At 44.1% G+C, this 19073-nt stretch overlaps 1 protein-coding gene across 2 annotated transcripts in view; it reads right to left on the bottom strand.

The window, feature by feature from the left end:
* Positions 1-19073, bottom strand: part of VPS53 (VPS53 subunit of GARP complex) — a 64322-nt gene that overhangs the window by 12943 nt on the left and 32306 nt on the right. For both annotated transcript variants that reach the window (XM_064677966.1, XM_064677965.1), the window contains exons 13-18: positions 17219-17313; positions 12369-12611; positions 10789-10936; positions 9806-9888; positions 6249-6327; positions 1032-1180 (exon numbers count right to left, since the gene is read on the bottom strand). In XM_064677966.1, coding sequence (XP_064534036.1) covers positions 1032-1180; positions 6249-6327; positions 9806-9888; positions 10789-10936; positions 12369-12611; positions 17219-17313 — 797 coding nt within the window. The remainder of the gene's footprint in view (positions 1-1031; positions 1181-6248; positions 6328-9805; positions 9889-10788; positions 10937-12368; positions 12612-17218; positions 17314-19073) is intronic.

Here is a 19073-nt window from a genome sequence, read left to right as displayed (position 1 = left end):
CTGCTGTGAAAGCTCACAGTTCTCAGGAGAGCTGCTGCATCCCACCCTGCTGAGGCTCCAGTCTCAAACCCACACAGTAACTGCCAGGCCACCCAGCTTATTTCAGGGTGATTACCTTATTACAGATGAATGAAACGTTAAGGTATTTTAGAGTGACACATGACACGCACGCCACTGCTCACAAGTCAACCGGCGCAGTCACATGCGACACCAAAAGCAGCAGCTACAACTGGCAGAGTCCTCCCGAGGGTTTTTCTTGGGGTGTTGCCATGTGAAGCTCAGCTGGCCACAGGCAAGCAGGGAAGAGCTCAAAGTATCTTCCCAAAGAAGTGAATTTTTGTTTCAGACAGTTTGGATATCCAAGAGATGCTGGAGAGCTGCATCCTGAATCCAGAAGCATTTCTGTCTCATCTGCTCAACTTTAAGTGACTTGCCAGGAAGACACTCTAATACCCCTCAAAATTTAAATGTGTATTTCCCCTCCTTACTGAGCTATTTTTGCACAGAAAAGCAGCTTTTAGACTATGAAGGTAGAACATACTCCTCACACATGCCCTCCTTACAGTGCTACAGCTATTACAAATGTTATTTCGAGGCAAATGATGCACCAAACTTCGTAGTACCTGGAAGCCCCACAGCTTCTTATCTCTGGGAGAAAAGTAGGTTTCCACAAGAAGAGTCATGTCTATGGTCAGATATTCAAAGTTTTTCAAAGATGTCCAACCCAAACCCTTCTGTACTTGGCAAACACCAGACTGTGACCATCACACTATTTTATGGGATGGTTTAGGCACATAAGGAGGAGCCAGCGACACAAATATCTCAGAAAACCTGCCTGAGCAGGAAACTTGAGACCAGAAATTGAAGTCTCTTTGAACCTTGCCAGCAGCTGCTGGTGTTTGCTGCCCTATCCCACCTCCCTCTGGGCTTTCCATGGATGGAGGGTCTTCACCCAGACACTGACAGCCACGGACGCTACAGAACAGTGAGAACCAGAGACCTCAACAAATTGTGCCATGTTGGTAACTTACTTTGCAAATTTTATACAGAACTGAGTGAAATACTTTCTCGTGGAGGCCAGGTTGTCACGGATGATGGGGACGTTCTGCTTGATGTGGAGAATCACTGAGGTGACATAAGGACTCTGGTCACCGACGTGTTCCACGTTCTGCCACTGCATCTGCACAAAGGGGAAAAAACAACCAAAATGACTGTTTAATTCATTAAGATTCAAGCAATAGGTAAGGAAAACTGTACAAACTTCCTGCCAGAAGATCTCTAAGGAATCATTAAGAGACTGGCCCTGCAATTCACCACCAAGGTCAAGTTCTTCGTCACTACACTGATTGGGCAAAACCCTTCCAAAACAAGACACAAAGAAAACCCAGAACAGTCTTTTTTTTTTTTTTGCACCAGAGAACAGAGAGATTGTAACCAGTAACCTACATGAACAGGGACCACAAGGCTTAAAAAAGCTTTTGGAGCACACCAGACTGCTTTAATATTTAACAGTTTCCAGTTTGCTGGGATGAAGTGCCCATATAAATCCAGATTACAGGCATTTAAGAAAATATCTGCAAGCTTGCAAAGTCTGGATTCCTGTATGGCAGCCAAGACTTTAATGCTGGTGAGACTGATGACAGATAGATGGAAGAGGTAGAAATAGTCTTAAAGTCCAAAGCACTGTACACCAGCATAGCTCACTGAAAACACTGCTGGGTGTACAAGCCAGGATGCCCAACTTCAGCTCTTCCAAATACATGTAAAAATACAAACAAGAAGAGTTACTCAACCTCCCATTTTGTTTTCATTTATTGTCAGCAGAACTGCAACAGAACAGCCCCCGGGAGCCACATGTGTGGCTCACTTGACTTTCCCTGAGCCTTGTTTGCAGTACACAGGGTACTCCCTCTGTAAGTCATGTGGAAAACAAAAAAAAAACCCAAGAGGCAACTGGGTATGGCCTGGCCCAGTATCATGTGTATAACAGTGTCTCACTGAGGAACATGAACATCCAGAAAAGCACACTCAGTTCTGCTACTGCTCAGACACTAGGCACTCTGCAATGTTCTCCCGATAACTGGAGATCTCTTCCTCATGCTGGAGCTGAGACAGAAGGAAAACACATAGGAAATTAGGAGAGGAAACTGGGCACATGTGGAAGATGAGCTGCTTTTTTTTTTTTGAGGGGCTGTTTGACCTCGAACTTGCTTTCTCAAGTTCTGGATTTTGCATATAAAGTTTTTTTTTACTCCTGGTTTTAATTTAATTTAATATGGCTACTCTGCCCCCTGCAACTCAGCTGACTCAATTCCATCCAAACAACATGCGACTTGGTGGGAAAGAGAAGCCAAATTCTTTGCAAAACCACAGTGTCTGAGTCTACACATGTCCTACCAAAGCTGTCTGTATTTAAACCAAACCAACCAACCCCCAACCTGCTTATCTCACATCAGCTGGGGAGCTACAAAGGATATCTTTCGCATCACCTGCTTCACAGGTTTTCATAGAATCACAGAATATCCTGAGTTGGAAGGGCCCCATAAGGATCATCGAGTCCAACCTCTGGCCCTGCATGGGACACCCCAACAATCCCACCCTGTGCCTGAGAGCATTGTCCAAACACTCCTGGAGCTGTGGCAGCCCTGGGGCCGTGACCACTGCCCTGGGAATCCTGTTCAGTGTCCAACCACTGTCTGGAGGAAGAACCTTTTCCAACCTAACCCTTCCCTGACACAGCTCCAGACATTCCCTCAGGTCCTGCCATGGGTGACCAGAGACAACTGCTTTTCTACTCCTCATGGTTCTGGTCATATCCAAAAAAACTACTTTGTGCCTTTCTTCCTGATGGACTCACACATTCCCAGCACTGGCCCTTCTTGACAGACAGCGATCCTCAACCAACACACCATCCCCATTTGAGTGGGAATGGCCAGAAAGTGGGAAGGGACTGCTGAGTTGAATTATTGCACCAACAATAAAACAGTAGCTTTTTCATTTTGTCGGTCTTCATTCCAAAAGCAATACTTTACAACCAAACCTTTAAAGCATGAAGAGTAAAAATAATCCTTTGTGTGTGTGTGTGTGTATGTGGGCGTGTTTCACCCAAAAAAAAGCACCCAGTAGCTGCAGTGAAAGAAATAGCACACATACTGAAAAGTCATCAGAAGAAATATGAGCCCAACTCTGCTGGTACAGCTTTGTTCCTGTCCTTTTAAATTTATTCCTCTTTTTCCCTCATCCTATGTTTTTCTTGGGATATCCACATAGTTTACATACACAAAATGAAAATGAGTCCAAAGAACAGGAGCATCCAGGTCTCGCCGAAAGGCACCTGCACACTGTGAGGACACAGTGCCTGCAAGGGCAGGACCTCGGTTTAAAGTCCTGGTGCCACCTTCAGAGCTGGTTCTCACAACAAAAACACAGCTCTGCCATGGCTTTAGGGCTCCTTCTCAAAAAAGGGAGGAGAAAAGAGAAACCCTGAGCAAAACTCGGGGGGTTTGGCATTCAGCAAGAGCTGTGCTACCTTCTGGGAAAGGTGAAGGCTCAAGAGCGCTCCTGGCTCTGCCTGGCTGGGGGTTCCCATGTCCCTGTGCCCACAAAGACCTGGAAGAGCCAACTCAGGTCCCTCCTCCTTGTCCAGCACTGATATGGGTCTCCAGCAGAGGGGCTGCTTCATCACTGAGTCTCCAAGTGTCCCCGTTCCTGGTAGCATCCCACTGCCACTTTATCCTTACAGGCTCCAGACTTACAGGGCCCTTACAGGGCACGGGAGCACCCCTAACCCGGCCAGCACCTGCTCCCTTGACCTTGTGTTGCTCCCACAGGAAGAGGTGGGAGGGGAGAGGAAAGCCGGTGGGAGCTGCCAGGAGCAGATATCGCTGCCCCAACAGCCCCCCCTGTTCTCTGACACGAGCTGGGCTTTGCACTGTCACATTCTGCGCCGTGTTTGAGGGCTAGAACGCTCTCCTGGGGACTTTTAATTAGCAGCTGGCAGCTCTGATTGCTCTGCTCTCGGGGTTTTCTGTGTGTGTATTGGAGAAATGATTAAAGCTCCGTGTTCAAGCGCTTGCTGTTGTCCACTCGGTTGTAAGGAAGCCGGGAATTGCAGCTGTGCCAAAAGGTTTTAGCAAAATATAAAAAGCCAGCAAGCGATGGACATGAGTCACTAAAATGTCCCCCAGTCCCACTTACAAGCACAGTTTTACACATAAATCGATGCTTAATTCAGCAATTAAATCAAGCCTTATCCAGTGCAAGCCATAAACTTAATTGGGGCAAAAATATCCCGTGCAGACTAGCAGCTCCCTCATCCCAACAATTAAAAATGCAGCACACCAGGCAATGTAAGTGCCTGGTACTGATCAGTACAACACATTTGCAGTACTTTGTTATCCAGAATATCACAACAGGGGTTTAGGGCAAATTATTCTCCCACCCACACCCCAGCTCCCCTGTCCTACAGCCATGTTTAATCATTCTACACCTGCTGTAAAGTTTGAGTGAAGATTATCACCTACAAATTTTGTAATATGGGGCCTTCTCGTAATTTGCCATTTCTTCCAGAACACACAAGGTAGAGAATCATGGAAACTGAGCACCATTCCCAGCTGAAAGCAATATTCCCGATGCCGTTTGCTGTGTTAAATCTCTCAAAGTGGCCTGCAGCCAAAGTGGATTGAGAGGTTTAAGTATTTCATAATTTACCTCTATAGTTCCTGAACATTTTTGCAAGGGGAAAAAAAAACAACCAAACAAAACAAAAGCCAGACTCCAACAAAGGACCGGGAATGTTCAATCCTGAAGGACACCAGAGTGAAGTAAATGAAAAGAAGCTAAACAAAGGAAGAGCCCTAACAGAGAAGGATCTTGAGATAGCAAAATTGGAAGGGATCATCCACAGAGCCTTTATTCCTCTACTAGAGACTGAAATTTTACATTTGCAAATACTAACTCTGCATTTAAATATGCATTTCTTATTCAAATGTTAGAGTAATAACCCAGCCCTGAAGGGAAGAGGAGGGTGAAGGAAAAACCTCTTGCATCAAATCCAGGTCTAATAAAAAAATCACATAAAAGCACCTCTGTCTGATGCAAATAGTGGAGTGTGTGCACAAGTGACAAGTATTTATTTAGCTAATTTCATAACACTTAACTTGTTTATATATCATCAGTCCCATCACATGTGCTGCATTTTACCAGTGTTCCAAAGACAAAAATAAATGGCCTACCAGCTGCTGCTTTCTCAAGGTTGTGGTTTACTTGGGCATAAACAGCCAGAGCTAAGTGATTCAAATATTACTACACCCTGTAGGTTCAGGAGATCTGAGGAGCTGACACGGCACACCTGAAGTGCCGAGCCCTTCCTAACGGTGTTATTTTCCTGGGCAAAAAAATCCTCTTTCCATTTGGAACCTGTACAAGCTCCATTACCAGCTGCATTCCACTTCAAATATTAGCTGGGGGTGGCTGGGCTAGTTACAGCTGGAATACATCATAAAGCAGAAAGCTATTAAAATTCATGGCAGTGAGACAGTGTGTTGATCCTACAAAAATGGAGCTCTATGTTTAATATTTCTAATTAAAAAAAAAAATAGTTCAATCCACTTTTGTTGTCTTCACCTCTGTCTAAAGCAGTCTGGGTTTTCACAATGCTTTGGCAAGAAAACACAGCTCTGCATTTCAAACATATAAAAGCCAGCAGTGTAACTGCAACAAAATCCTTAAGCTCCAATCATAGGGGCCTCTCCAGGAATGGCTCCATATGTCCTTGAGAGGATCACAGAAGCAATAAGGCTCAATCTCAATTCCATATCACCTTTTGAGTACCTCCATTTAACAGCCACAAACAAGTAAAACTCCTCTTGCCAAGGAAGACAAAGAGAGCAAACGTGAAGGTGTACTTGAAATTTTGTGCTAACAAAAGTTTCCCCAATTTGAAATGCTCTCACTGGCATCAGGAGTGGAAAGAGAAAGCCTTATGTATTTACTGAATGTATTTCACTGTCTGTGTGTTTTAATGTGCTGCAAAAGCCATAAAGCTCTATTCTGAATAATAAGAGGGTTTGGAGTGAGGGATATATTTATAAATACAGCAACTGCTGCTCTCAGAAGCAAGAAATCAATATATGGTTAAATCTCAAGGCAGCCTAAAAGGATATATCAATAATGAAATCAAGCAATCAAGGCACACAAGAACTCCACACGGATCTTAAGGCAACCTCTTCCCAAAACTTCCCCCCTACCTTGCTCATAGCAGTCAGGGCAGGGTCACAGGCTGCATCCAGGTCCTGCACTAACAGCTGGATGCTGTTGGAGATCACACTGCAAAAAAAAAAAAAAAAAAATCAGGAGTTTTAGAATCATATTGAGTAACTGAGTGCCAGAACTGGAGCATTTGACTGTGAAAGGAGGGAAATCATCTACTGGCTGACAGTAGCACTGTGATGTGAACACACATGGCTACAAGAAGCTGGAAGTTCTACAGGATGGGCTTCAGTTCAGAGAGGATGTTTTTACAGTTGACCTTTCTCTGTTTTGACACGTAGAAGGGGTTGGGGATCAAAGGTGACAGATGAGGAAAAGGAGAAACCCCTGAGTACCAAGCCCAGACTGGAATTCAGCTTCAAATTTAATCTGGTCTGCATAACACCAACATTTTATTGTCTCTCCAGTTATTCACAGTCAATATTCTACTGCTTACAGGAACTTGCAAAGAGGATTTTAAAAATTACATCTGTGTGAGTTCTGTGTCTCCCAAGTGTGAAGATGAAGGCAGATGTCTTATTTACACTATGTCTAGGACTGCAGCCATCCATTGTTTGAGTTTCTGAGACATATACCAGACTAAAGGACACATTAGTCAAACACATTTCTCTCATTTCCCTCCATGCCCCTTTATTCTTTTTTAAACAGCGTGATATTGCTTAGAGACATATTTAATGCCACCATATTACGATGTGCATAAAGGTGCAACTGATCCTAAAACAACAGCCAAGAAGCAGCAGCAGCTCAGACCACCCTCATGGGCACTGAACCAGCACTCACACTGCAGACAGCTTCTGCTAGAAGCAATAACTGACTGTGTTTCACTAAGTGCAGTTTTTAAAAACAGTGTAAACTTTAAATCTGCCACAGATGCCTGTTTACAACCTCAGGATTATATTTGCAAGAACTGGATTTTACTTTTGCTCGTTCTCATGATGGTAGCACAGATGAGAACCACAGAACTGTGAGAAATCTGACCAATGCTTCTTCAAACCATCTTTCCTCCCCCTCATTGTCTTTGTGAAGTTCTGGATGCTAATCACTGTTCAAAATATTTTTTAAATGTCCACCTCCTCACTGAGACATAATCTCACCCACACTTAATTCTGATTTGTGTCTTGTTCTTCACCATGACCCAGAAAGTTTGCCTGTTCTCTTTCCTACTGCTACAGCACATAACTGGAACAGGATGCAAAGTAAAAGACTTCCTTCAAAGCAATTAATTTGTTTGTAAAGGCAAATTCACCCAAAATCAGCTGGAAAAATTAATATGGGAGACGAAGTGACTACTGGCTTCAAGTTACACGATCTAAAACTTGCGTTGGCTTAAAAAAAGCCTGTGACTGTTTCTGCTGGTGCCACTGCTTCTGCTGGGCACTACAGAATGTACTCCCTTGGGGGATTCCACCAGCCTGAGCAATGCCAAGGGAGCCAGACTGAAATAACCATCCCGTGGGCACAGCTGACTCCTGCAGGGCACCTGCTGCCACTGACTGGGAGGGAAGAGTTGTGGTTCAGCACCAAAGTGACACACAATGCTCTGAGTGGATGGAAAATGACTCCATCACTAGTGTGTTCACGTGTCAGGAGTCACCAAGTGCAGGCTCTCACCTAAAAACTACAAGTTTGCAAACAGGGAGAGAACCCCATTTGCCTGCTCTTGAAAATAAACCCCTGCTGTGGAGGGGTAACGGTGCAGCAAGAAGGGTGTTGCAAACACAAAGGATCATGACATGCTGTGAGGGTTTGGATCCTGGTTCTGCAAGAAGACACTTCAAATCCTTACCCCAGGCAGCACATGAAGTACTTCAGCAGCAGTGAGTGACTCCTCAGCAATCCCTGACACGCACAGAAGCTGATGGATTGGAAGCTGAGCCATGAAGGAGCAGTACAGTCCTAGTACAGTAAGTTCTCATTATGTGAGCCCAACGCTTCAGGCCTTCAGAGGGTCTCTGAGTGCTGCCCACAATCTCACAACAGACCATCAGGGCAGGAGGTGGGAATGACAGATTTCTGGATTTACATGACAATAACTTTTCTTCTGCTGAACTTCAAGAAAAGTTCATCATTTTTCCCATATTTCCTAAAGAAACTTCTTTGCCACCCCAGGGGTAAACCCCCCACCTTTCTACACATTTTAGGTGGTTCTGCACTCACCTCCATGAAAGAAGAAACACTTTCCAGGATGCATAAACAGTTTTATCACTTACTTTATGGCTGTGCCTAATAAGACATCAAATCCCAAAAGAGACAACTTGTTTGATGCTGAATGAGTGAACGCCAGAGAGGTTTATAGCTATGACTTACACTGACAGAAGGCTGGACAAAGCACTACACTGGAACAGAATGAAAGTCAATTAAAAAGCCTTTCTTACAAGATATATCAGCCCTGTCAGTTTGACTTTAAAGCTGTCCAAAACAGCAAACGTGAACTATATATTAAATAATTTCCTAGACACATCATATTGGCTGCCTACGACCAAACACCTCATGAAGCAGCCACTGGGAACTGAGGAATGACTCGAGGCTGCTGGTTCCTGCTGGCAAAACTCACCCTCCACTTGTCCATGTTAAGAAAATCCCATCACATGGAACACTTTACTTCTACTCCCCTGCTACCTTGCTTGCTTTGGCTTAGTGGACACAGCAGCCCCAGCTTTTGGGGGATTCACCCTTAAAAAGGTCTGAGAAGTATCCGAAGGGAAGGGAGTCTCTGCAGCCTGGAATGGAGCCTGAGACCATGTGAAAAACCTGGATGGAGATTCAGTGGGATCCTGTCCACTGCAGCAGGAAAGGAGGAATCACAGGAAGGAAGTCTTCTAAAAAAAGTATCTTACTGCTCTATGGCCTGAATCTTAAGTTTTATGGAGAGAGCTGCTGATAGGGATTATTTTCCCAGCTTTGCCAGGATTTTCTTTTGTTTGATATGAGGCAAAACAACTTTTTTTTTTTTTGCCTCAATTTTCTTCTCTCAAAAAATATTCGGTCTATCTGTCAGTGGTGGAGAGGAAAGGATGTTTGAGCGGAATATTCTTAGCATCGTTACATGAAAAGTTATTTTAATGAATGATAATCTTCTCTCAATTATAATCCCCAAATATAAGATTGGATCAGTCTTTTATGTCATCTGAAATGGGGTTTGATCATACTGACAAGGCTGCTGATTAACAGGGGGAAGTTAGAGCAGGAAGGAATGTACTGAAATAGCTTCCTTTCTTGAAATGTAACAGCCACCTCGCAGAGCTGCCAAGATGCAAATGATGTTTCAAATGGAAACTCACTGTTTCCTTTCCCTTTTCCAGTGCTCTTGTTCCTTTGGCTTGGATGATGGGGAACAACTAAAGCCTGTACTACTGCTGCTCTTGGACAGCCCAGGGATGACCATTCCTTCACCAGGGAAATGCCTGCGCCCAGGGCTGTGTATCTGGGTGGATCCTATGACACTGGGATCTTGGGATTGTATTACTCCAGCACCATCTGGCTGACAAACAGGGATGTTTGATATATTCTGGGAGGATGCATCTGCTGAACATACATGCTGAAAGTGTCCATCTCTCCCGTCAGGTTGATTCTCTCCACTAGACTTGCATCCACTTTTTCTTTGAGTTTCTCTTCCAACTGTTAGGAAACAAAACAAGCAACAGAGAGATCAGATTTCTTACTTGAAATGACCACTCTTGAAAACTTATGTCCTGGAAAAGTCAGCTTGTTAAAACCTCATCTGTGTCCAGACTATATCCAAAATTCAGCCAGTGACACTGGAAATCTCTCTTTCTTGGCATTCCAGACCTGTTGATCAGCCAGGGCCGTGGTGGCTCTGTGTCCTCAAAGAATTAAACCTCCAAGGTCAAAAATGTAACTCTAGTATGACATGACACCATACTGGCTTAACACCGTGGCATCTGTCCTGCTAATAAAGATGTTTTTTCAACACACTGTCTGTGCCCAAACTGCAGAGGAGAAGGACTGCCAGACCTAGTGGTGGAGAGGTCTTGATACAGCCAAACATCACAGCTCATCTCCTGACCTGTGGCATTTTGGAAGCACCCGAAGGTAACAAGCAATGAGGCTGCAAATCATATCAGCATAAATACCTCCTCTCTTCACTCCACCTTCCCCCAATATTTCATGCAAGTGTTTTCCCAAACCCATTTAGAATTATCGTTGTTCTTGCTTTTATAAAAGGGAGATGATGAACCCGAAGTCGTCTTCTAAAAAAATCTGGTCCCCAATCCAAAACAAATTAGGTAACAAGAATAAAAGGACTGAACCCAAAACCGACGCTGCAAAGCAGGATTAGAAGCAAATTACTTTTCTCAGGTAGGAACAGCACAATCAATACTTTTCTTTCTTTGAAATATAGATTTAATAATGTAGAGCTCAATAATCAATGTGGGGCTGACTGTGCTATAGATAGTACTTTTGACTCTCCCAGCCTCCACAGCAGCACAGAATATCATGGCAGAAGAGGGGCTGCTGCTTGGTGCCACCTCAGAGGTGCTGCAGAGGGAACCTCACCTGCTGGGTGGTGGCCAAGCAATACTCTGCAGTACTTAGGATGCTGCAAATGAGGCAGAGTTCTTCTAAAGTAAACTTTGCCACTTCAGAGCCTTCTTTTTCTTTCAGCAAACTCGTGATGGTGAGCCCACCGCTGCTGCTGGTTGTCCTGGGGAAAAAAAAACCAAAACAGACAAAACCTGTAAGGTTTTCGGTGTACAGACACACAGGGCAAAATTACTGCTAGATTTTAATGCCATGAATAGCCCTTATGACCACAAAGCCCAACACCCTGTGCAAGACAGGTCAGTGTCATCCTACATCAAACCCACAACTGCTATTTTGGTGAAGGAATATCTTTTAGAAAGACAAACAGAGCCATGTATCAAGTGTCCAGGCAAAGGACAGCTCACTCATTCACAACAAGGTGGATTGGGATGCAAGTGGAACACAGCCCTCCCCACTCAGCTTCACCTTCACTGCCAGTTATTCAAAATCTAATTAAAGATTACAGAAAAATCTCAGAACTATCAGGCAACTTGTCATATTTATCTCTGCAGCACTAAACAGCTGTCCACATGCATTTGAGACTTTGGTAACCTGTTTTAAAAGCTGATGATATCAACAAAGTAAATTATAGAAGATGTGCCGTCTCTCCATCGTCTTCCAGTGATGAACAATCGTGTATCAACAAAGAAAGAACAATTCAGAGGCAGGAAATTCCCTACCTCTCAACTCTTTATAATCCAAATCCATTAAAAAAAAATAGGACAGTGATATTTATCTTGGAAGCAGAAACGGAGCACGCAAAAAAAATGTGTATAAAGAATGCACATTAAATTTATCTTTCCACTTGTCTGGATGGAACCCTCTTCCCTTCCACCTGTAGAAGATTTTAATGGTTTCAGAAATTCATTTTGTTGCTCCCAGTTTTACAAGGGAAACGAACTGAAGATGGTAAATAGCATATAAAATTATCTGCAGTGAAGGCTGGCAATATCTCAGGAGTTCCTTTGGCCTGTACACTTATCCATATTGGTGTAAACTCATAATGATCTTTATTTTCACGGGATTTCCGTCTATATATTTTATTTATACATAGATAAAATGTCCCAGAGCAGAGGGAGTTACAGGTAAGCACTTTAGCATCACACAAAGAAACCACCTTCATTATAAATTATCATATATATAGTGTTGAGCTGAGGCAGCAAAGAATCACAGTGTGACCTGGTTGCTCAAGTAGCAATTCTGAAAGCCAGACCTCTCTGAAGAGACTTGGGCTGGCATTTCAAAAGGAACTTCAAGAAACTGTAAGTCTGGCAGCTAATCAAAGCCAAATATGAAACTATTCTCCAGGGGCCCTTAAAAGAAAAACAATGTGTGACTGTCCTTTTGCTCTCTTGCTTTTTCTCAGTGCAACAAACTGAACTTTTGAGAAAACCATGAAGTAAATGTAGTCCTATCGATGCTACATGGGGTCCTTGACAGTGAAATAAGTGTCCACAACGATATATTTATTAATTATCTTTACAAAGCATCTGCTCCTCTCTGGAATGTCTCACCAGACAGTGCTGCTGCAGCGTTTGGGAAGCAAGACTCACTTGGGCAGGTTTCCAGAGAGAATTTTCCAGGCATATTCCCGAAGGTACTTCTGGAAGATGGTGGTCAGGGCTATCATGGGCTCACCAGTGCTGAGCTGGGAGCACTGCACCATGCACTTCTTGTAGTACACAAAGAGGTCGGCACAGCTGGGCAGGACGGCTCCTCCTTCATCCACATTGGGCTTGGGGGGACCCTGAGCCTTGAAATCAGCCACAAACCTGTCAATCAGCTCCCCAAGATTCCTGATGGGGGAAACAACAAAGACACTTTAGTCTGCTGGGGGAGGAAACGGAGGGAAGAAAGATAATAATGCTTAAAAACCAGGACACCCTGTCTTGTGACAGCAGCGAGCACGTTCAGATTTTAGCAGGTGGGTATCCCGGTCCTTTCTTATCCCACCCTCCCAGCACAAAGCTCACACAACAGCACAGACCAGACCGATGAGTAACGACCTTTTGTGCTCCAGAGTTTTAGTGGCAGCTTCAATCTGTTCTCCAGCCACATATAAAAGCTCCCAAGTCTGCCAGGACTGGGTTCAGCACATTTGATGCAAGTGCATAAAGCGTGTGCTCAAGTTTCATTCCTGGCACCAGGAAAAGTAACAGTCAGGCTTCCCATCTCAGCAGCCTCCGGAGCAGACCTTGGGGAATATGGATTTTAAAGGGATGTGCTCGAAATGGTGTGCCATTTGCCATTTCTTGGTCCCATTTGGATACCACCTGGTTTAGCACAGCTTCACACATCCTTTAAAGAAGTTTTATTTAGCACGAGCACAAAGCGCACTTCCTACTTAAACTCCTTTTAAAAGCACAAAAAGCCCTCCTATTGTCTCCAGTGATTCATTATAGCCTGGTCCTCGCTCAAATATTTCAGTCTTTAGGCAACGATAAACTTCATTCCATCGTTTCACCACGACAAAAAGGTTTTTAGTGTGGCAGAGGGCCAGAGCCTTCAACACAGAACCAGAGAAGTCTTCTGATCCCAGGGACTTCCTCTGGTCCTACTCCTCCAGACACAGCACATCCGTGTCAGTGACCAAGACCTGCTCTCCCAGCACCGGAGCTCAGCTCCAAGGAATAACCTTTGCCAGATGAACTGAATTACAGCAACAAACCTTCTCCCCCAGTTTGTTTTTTGTTTGGCTTTTGAGGAATGTTTAGGCCTTTCAGATGACAGAGTGGCACAGTGCTGACCAAAAGGAGTTCCTGTATTTTATATTCCTGTTTCTAATATGGTCTTGGCTCCACTTCCTCCAGCTCTCCCCTTCCCATGGCACAGCCTTCACCCCTCTCACTGTTGAGGGTGTAATGGCTGTGCTGTGCCATGATCTGGGGTATCTGAAGAAAGCCAAATCCTTAGGAGAGTGGCTGAGACTCTTCAGCACATTCTCACTTACCTCTGCCAAAAAAAGGGGAAAACCCGCCAACAATGACAACTTTTCCCCACTTTCTGTCCTTTTTTTCTTTTCCTCTTGTGAAAGAGAAAACCCCTCTGATTCCAGTTTACCAAAGAATCCACGACACCACACAAGTCTTTTCCCTGATAAACTTAGGAGACTGCTGCCCCAGAACAGATGAGCTCCTACTGTGGGTGATCCACTGGGCCAAACTAATCTACAGAAATGTGTTTGCAGTATCAGGGTTAAAGCCAGGAGTGAGGCTCTCTGACTTTAGCCAGGCTATTGCAAAGACAAGTAGCCCCCTTTTTTCCTGCTTATTGCTTGAGCAGTGCACACAGCTCTGATTCCACAGCTACACACAGTTCCTCGGCTGTGTTACAAGCACTGTAAAAACATCAGGCTGCTCGACTGATGTGATAAATCTCTACACTGGCAGGAGCAATTGAAGGCTGAACTGAAGCATTGATTGTACTCGGCCACAGTGAAGCAAAATTTACCTCCCCCTGTAGCTGTAGGAGAGCCAAACAGATGGAGCTGCAGGAGGGCTCACACGTGCTGCAGGCTGCAGATTCCTGCAGGTTCTCAAGGAAAGCGGACGTGGCTCACTCCTTGTCAAATTAAACAGCTGCATCTCCACCTCTGCATCTGTGCTTTGCTCCAGATGGGCAACAAAGTGGAGCTTTCTTAGCATTCACCAGTCACTTTGGTTTTTTTCATTCTCTCAGTCTCAAGACACGGTCAGGAATGTCAATGGCTTTTGTTTCTTTATGCTTAGTCCACATGTTCTCTTCTCCAAGGCAAAGTGAAATGTATCTGCATTTTCCTGGTCCCCCAAGGTCTTGTCAACTGGGGTGCAGGAGAAAATGCAGCTGTTGAGAAGAGCTGGGAGAGCAGTGCTGGGGCTTCACGCTTGTTCTGATCTCAACCTGGACAAACTGCCTGTCAAACCAGGCTATGGGACTGCTCTTATTTCAGCATGGGACTGATACAAACAAAACATCAAGATACTGGGCACTAAAGGAACTAATATATCATTAATGCCCACCTCGGTTGATGGCAAACTTTCACATTAGTCTCAGTTTTCCCAAATATAATATGAAGGCTAAAAACCTTTGTGTGGTACAACAGGAGCACGGAGAGTTTGGCAGAAAAGGCTACTGGGAGATGAAGCATGAAGAAGGCAGGAGAGCTACAGAAAATGAATATTTTCTCCATAGCCTCTACGGAAAAGCTCCAAGAAAATTCTCTGGTAGTGCAGATGTGGTATTTCCTAACAGTAGCATATTTATTGGGAGCGAGAACTCGCCAAATCTAACCAAGAGAAAGTATGACATGAAATCATCCAAACGGAATTTTATTCTGGTTCTTAAATCTTTTCATTCCTACATTCCTCTTCCTTTTTTCTTTCACTCAACCTATTCAGGAGGGTTTTTTTTTCCACCTCTGGCAAATCATGAGAAGAACCAGGCAACTCCTCAGCAGCACGAGGGAAGAACACAGTGCTCGGGAAGCTGGTCTGCTCAGTGATGTGAACAGTGGTATCTGCTGGGCACTGAAAAAGGGCAATGGCACTGAGAAACCTGGATCGTTGCAGAGTAGTTTCCATGGACTGGGTATTTTGGAAGCCCCTCTGCTCCTGAGGCTGCAAACACACAGGATGAAGTGCCAGTTTTCCGAACAATCTGAACTTGGACGTGCCTTTTAGCAGACTAAAGCACAGCTCTGCACACGCTCAACCCTGCAGACCTGACAGAGTCCTCTCTTCCCTCCAGCACAACAGCTCAGCTCATGTCTGTGTGCTCCTGCTGCTCCAACTGACCACAAAGAAGAGCTAAAGATGCACAGCCCTGAAGGGGCAGAAATGAAATCCACTTTGCTGTTAAGAAATCTGATATTTACTCTGCAGCTGAGAATGGAGAGCAGCATCTTTAAAGTCTTTCTTTCAGGTGTCTCCTCTTAAACTGCTACAGATTTTGGCAACGTGTTTCTTTAAGTGGGCATGGAAACAATTTTTTGGAAGAAAAAGCCCAGGCTGCTTTCTGCCACAGATTTCAGGCTCTCACTATTCAGAGCCCAAACATACAATTAATGATCTAAGCAACATCTCATTTTCAGACATCAGCAGCAGATTCCTCAAAAGTTCAATCGAAGGGGGAAGAAGAGAGAAAATCATGAAGGAAAGCAATTTTTGGCAGACAGGGGCAGCATGGGGAATACTGTGGCAGTTTTTCTTTGAACTCCTTGCAGCCTGTGGCTATAAAGCTAATATAAAACATCTCATGATTGTAAAAGAAAAGGAAAAAAAAAAAAAGGCAACTGAAAGGGCTAGGAGCACAGTGGGGTAGAATTACCAAAACGGGGATTAAAATGTCCCCCAGTGGGAAGGGAAGAAATATTCAAACAAGTCAGTGCTCAGTTGGCTGAGGGCAGGGGGGAAAATATCAGTTTCCCTTTGTTATACTGCACAGCGGAACCTAAGCCCAGCATGACAGACCATTGTGCAAGGTTTCAGTTATTTAATTTTTTTTTTTAAGCATAAAAGGTTGATGGGACATGGGAAAGCTTTTTCAAGGTGGTTATTGTGGAGATTGGACAAAATCAGGACACCAGGAGCCTCAAGTTATGCACTCTCTCATGTGTAAGTCCTTGAAGACAGGAGGGCACAGACAGATGAGATACACAAAGCAGGCACCTCCTTCTCCTTTCCAGCCACTAATCTGTGCTAAAAGACTAAATTGAACCTTTTTCAACTATCTCCTCTCTGAGGTGGCACTGCAGTTGTTACCGAGATGTTATTTAAACCCTGGTGTGAATCAAGGTGCACAAGAAAGTGTGGTGAGAGCTCTAAAAACTTCTCTGAGCTCTAAGCTGAAAGCTCCTTTCATTCAAGTTATTTTGCTGCGAGTCAAAGAGGAAGATGAAGGAGCGTTCCAGGGATTAAAGCCCCTGACAAAGTCCCAATCTGTGAGCAATGATAATGTTATCTTACAGCCAGCTCATCTACAGCAGCTTTCATCTAAGGATCTCGAATAACTTATTTCTATAAAGCAAATCTTGAAACCCCTCTGCCACGAAGCCACATGTGTATTTTACGGAAAACCCAAACCTATTATTTGTGGAAGACACGAGATGAAAGAAAGACATATGTCTGCAGTGGGAATTGCAGAGGCAACAGAAGTAATTTCAGGAACACTAAGCCTCTTCCCCAGAAAGGCAGCAGGCACCATTCCTGCAGGCCTTTGCAATTACACGTGAAACCAACAGCCACAGCCCCCTGAACACTCATTTTGCCCAAGCAAAGGTCCCACTAAAACTTTCCTGAACCACAAACACCGCTCCTGATGAAAGCAGACTTTCAATAAATTAATTTTCTGCAGCTTGAGTACAGAATCCAGTACAACCCAACACGTTCAAAAGCAAACAAACCCCAAAGAGGAGCTGGTTACTCACTTGTCCTGGGACTCGATATACACATAAAGGTGAGGCTCAAAGCACTTGGAAACAATGCCATGGAAAGGATTGTCAGGGACCTTTGGCTTCTTTGGCTGTAAGAAAACATTGAGAAAGTTGGTTTCAAACCTGCCTTGTAAGACCTTGAAGAAACAGCAACGGCACAGAAGGATGTAAGTCTTTAGAGATATTATAACAGAAATTTACAGTCAAATAATCAAAGCATATAATTTACAGTACAGGCAAGTCTTCCCTCCCTCTTACAGAGCTGTTGGAAATCCAAGGAATTATCTTTCCACTTGTAAAATATTCTTATCCTTAAAGAGAAGCTTGCTCCCTGCTAACAGATTTCAGTAAAAGAATCTTAATGCAGTTTGCAAAGAAAACCTCGCTGAATCCTTCAAACAGTAACAAGACTCCACTAGTCTCCTCTGAAATCAAATGCAGCAGCTATGTGGAAGCAAGATTCAAAAATCCCTACATTTTAGAATATCAAGGGTAATAACTCAAAGTTACAGACTTCATCTGGATGAATTTTATTTAGATAAACAGCGTGTAATTACTGGAGGAGCAGGAATGATACAGGCAACACCACAGGCCTGCTTTCTCTGCGAAACATGTTTCTGGGGATGCAAAGATTTCTATTTTAAAATTACATTTAGAGCATTAAGCACATGTGCCATTTGGGAGCCATCCGGTTTAGCCTCATTTTAGTTTAGTGCAGCACTCTATACCATGGCCAAGCACAGCTCACCAAAGCCACTGGGACTACTCATATGCTTAAATTTGTGCATGTTTAAGTACCAGAGTGGGCAGGGTCTTTAAGCTCTTTTTTGCCCTATGGCTCAGTTGTTATTATTTTTTTACTAATAGACAATTTTTCTTGTTGCTTCCCAGCAAACCAGAAATTTTTCACTGGCTGCAAGGAGGGCTGCAGTGGCTCTGGAATGGAATTCTTGCTTCTCTCTCTACAAAAAGCCAGGATGAGCTCCCAGCCAACAAAGATAAGAATTTTTCCAGCTGAAATTTTTTTTTAGTGTAAGAAAAGCAAAATAAGAGAGCTTAAAGGACATTCTCTCCTAAACAGAGGAGGTGGCACTAAGTCTTTGGCAGAAACAGCAGGGAGTGACAAGGCAAACACTTCTCAGCAATAATTCAGCCCCAAAGACACGATGAATCCTAACGGATGGCTGCAAACCCAAAGTGAACAAAAGGTTTTATGGAGGCCAGACCACCTCTATGAGCCTGGCTTCATTAACCTTCTTACCCAGAGCATGACTGGAGAATTGACTGGGTTTGCACAGCTTTGGGACAGAGCCACTACCAGCATCCTCCATCCCAGCCCCTCTGCCAGGGCCTGCCCGTTTCTGCCGGATGCAGACGCTCATCAGAGCTGGGAGGAAAACAATAGCTGGTAATCACAGAAACCTCCCAGTGGCCAAGTCCCCAGGATGGCAGTGCCAACACAAGGCTGCAAATTCACCATGTTTATGATTTACCAAGCTGGAAGAGCCAACTCATAAAGCAGGACTGGCTCTCTGTGTGTGCGTGTGTCTCCCCATCTCGCTGCTCCCAGCGCGTCTGGTGGGGAGAATACTAAATCTTTTAACAGTAGCACTGACACTGTATTTCTGAGTGTGCAATCCTGTCCAAAAGCTGCAGATGTTTAAGCTATTTCCTCCTTGAGTTTGATGGAAATAATAAAAGGTTACTGTTGTCACAGTAAGGAGGTCTGCAGCTGGTCCAGTTTCCTTTCATTACTATCCAAAGTAAACAGATTAAACCGAACTGTTAGGATTGCTAAAAGAGGTGCTTTTTTAACGTGGATTCCCCCCCAAACTCTTGTGCTCCCTTT

The sequence above is a fragment of the Pseudopipra pipra genome, chromosome 21 (genome assembly GCF_036250125.1).
Source record: "Pseudopipra pipra isolate bDixPip1 chromosome 21, bDixPip1.hap1, whole genome shotgun sequence".
Classification (NCBI taxonomy): domain Eukaryota; kingdom Metazoa; phylum Chordata; class Aves; order Passeriformes; family Pipridae; genus Pseudopipra; species Pseudopipra pipra.
This window is presented reverse-complemented; position numbering and strand designations above follow the sequence as displayed.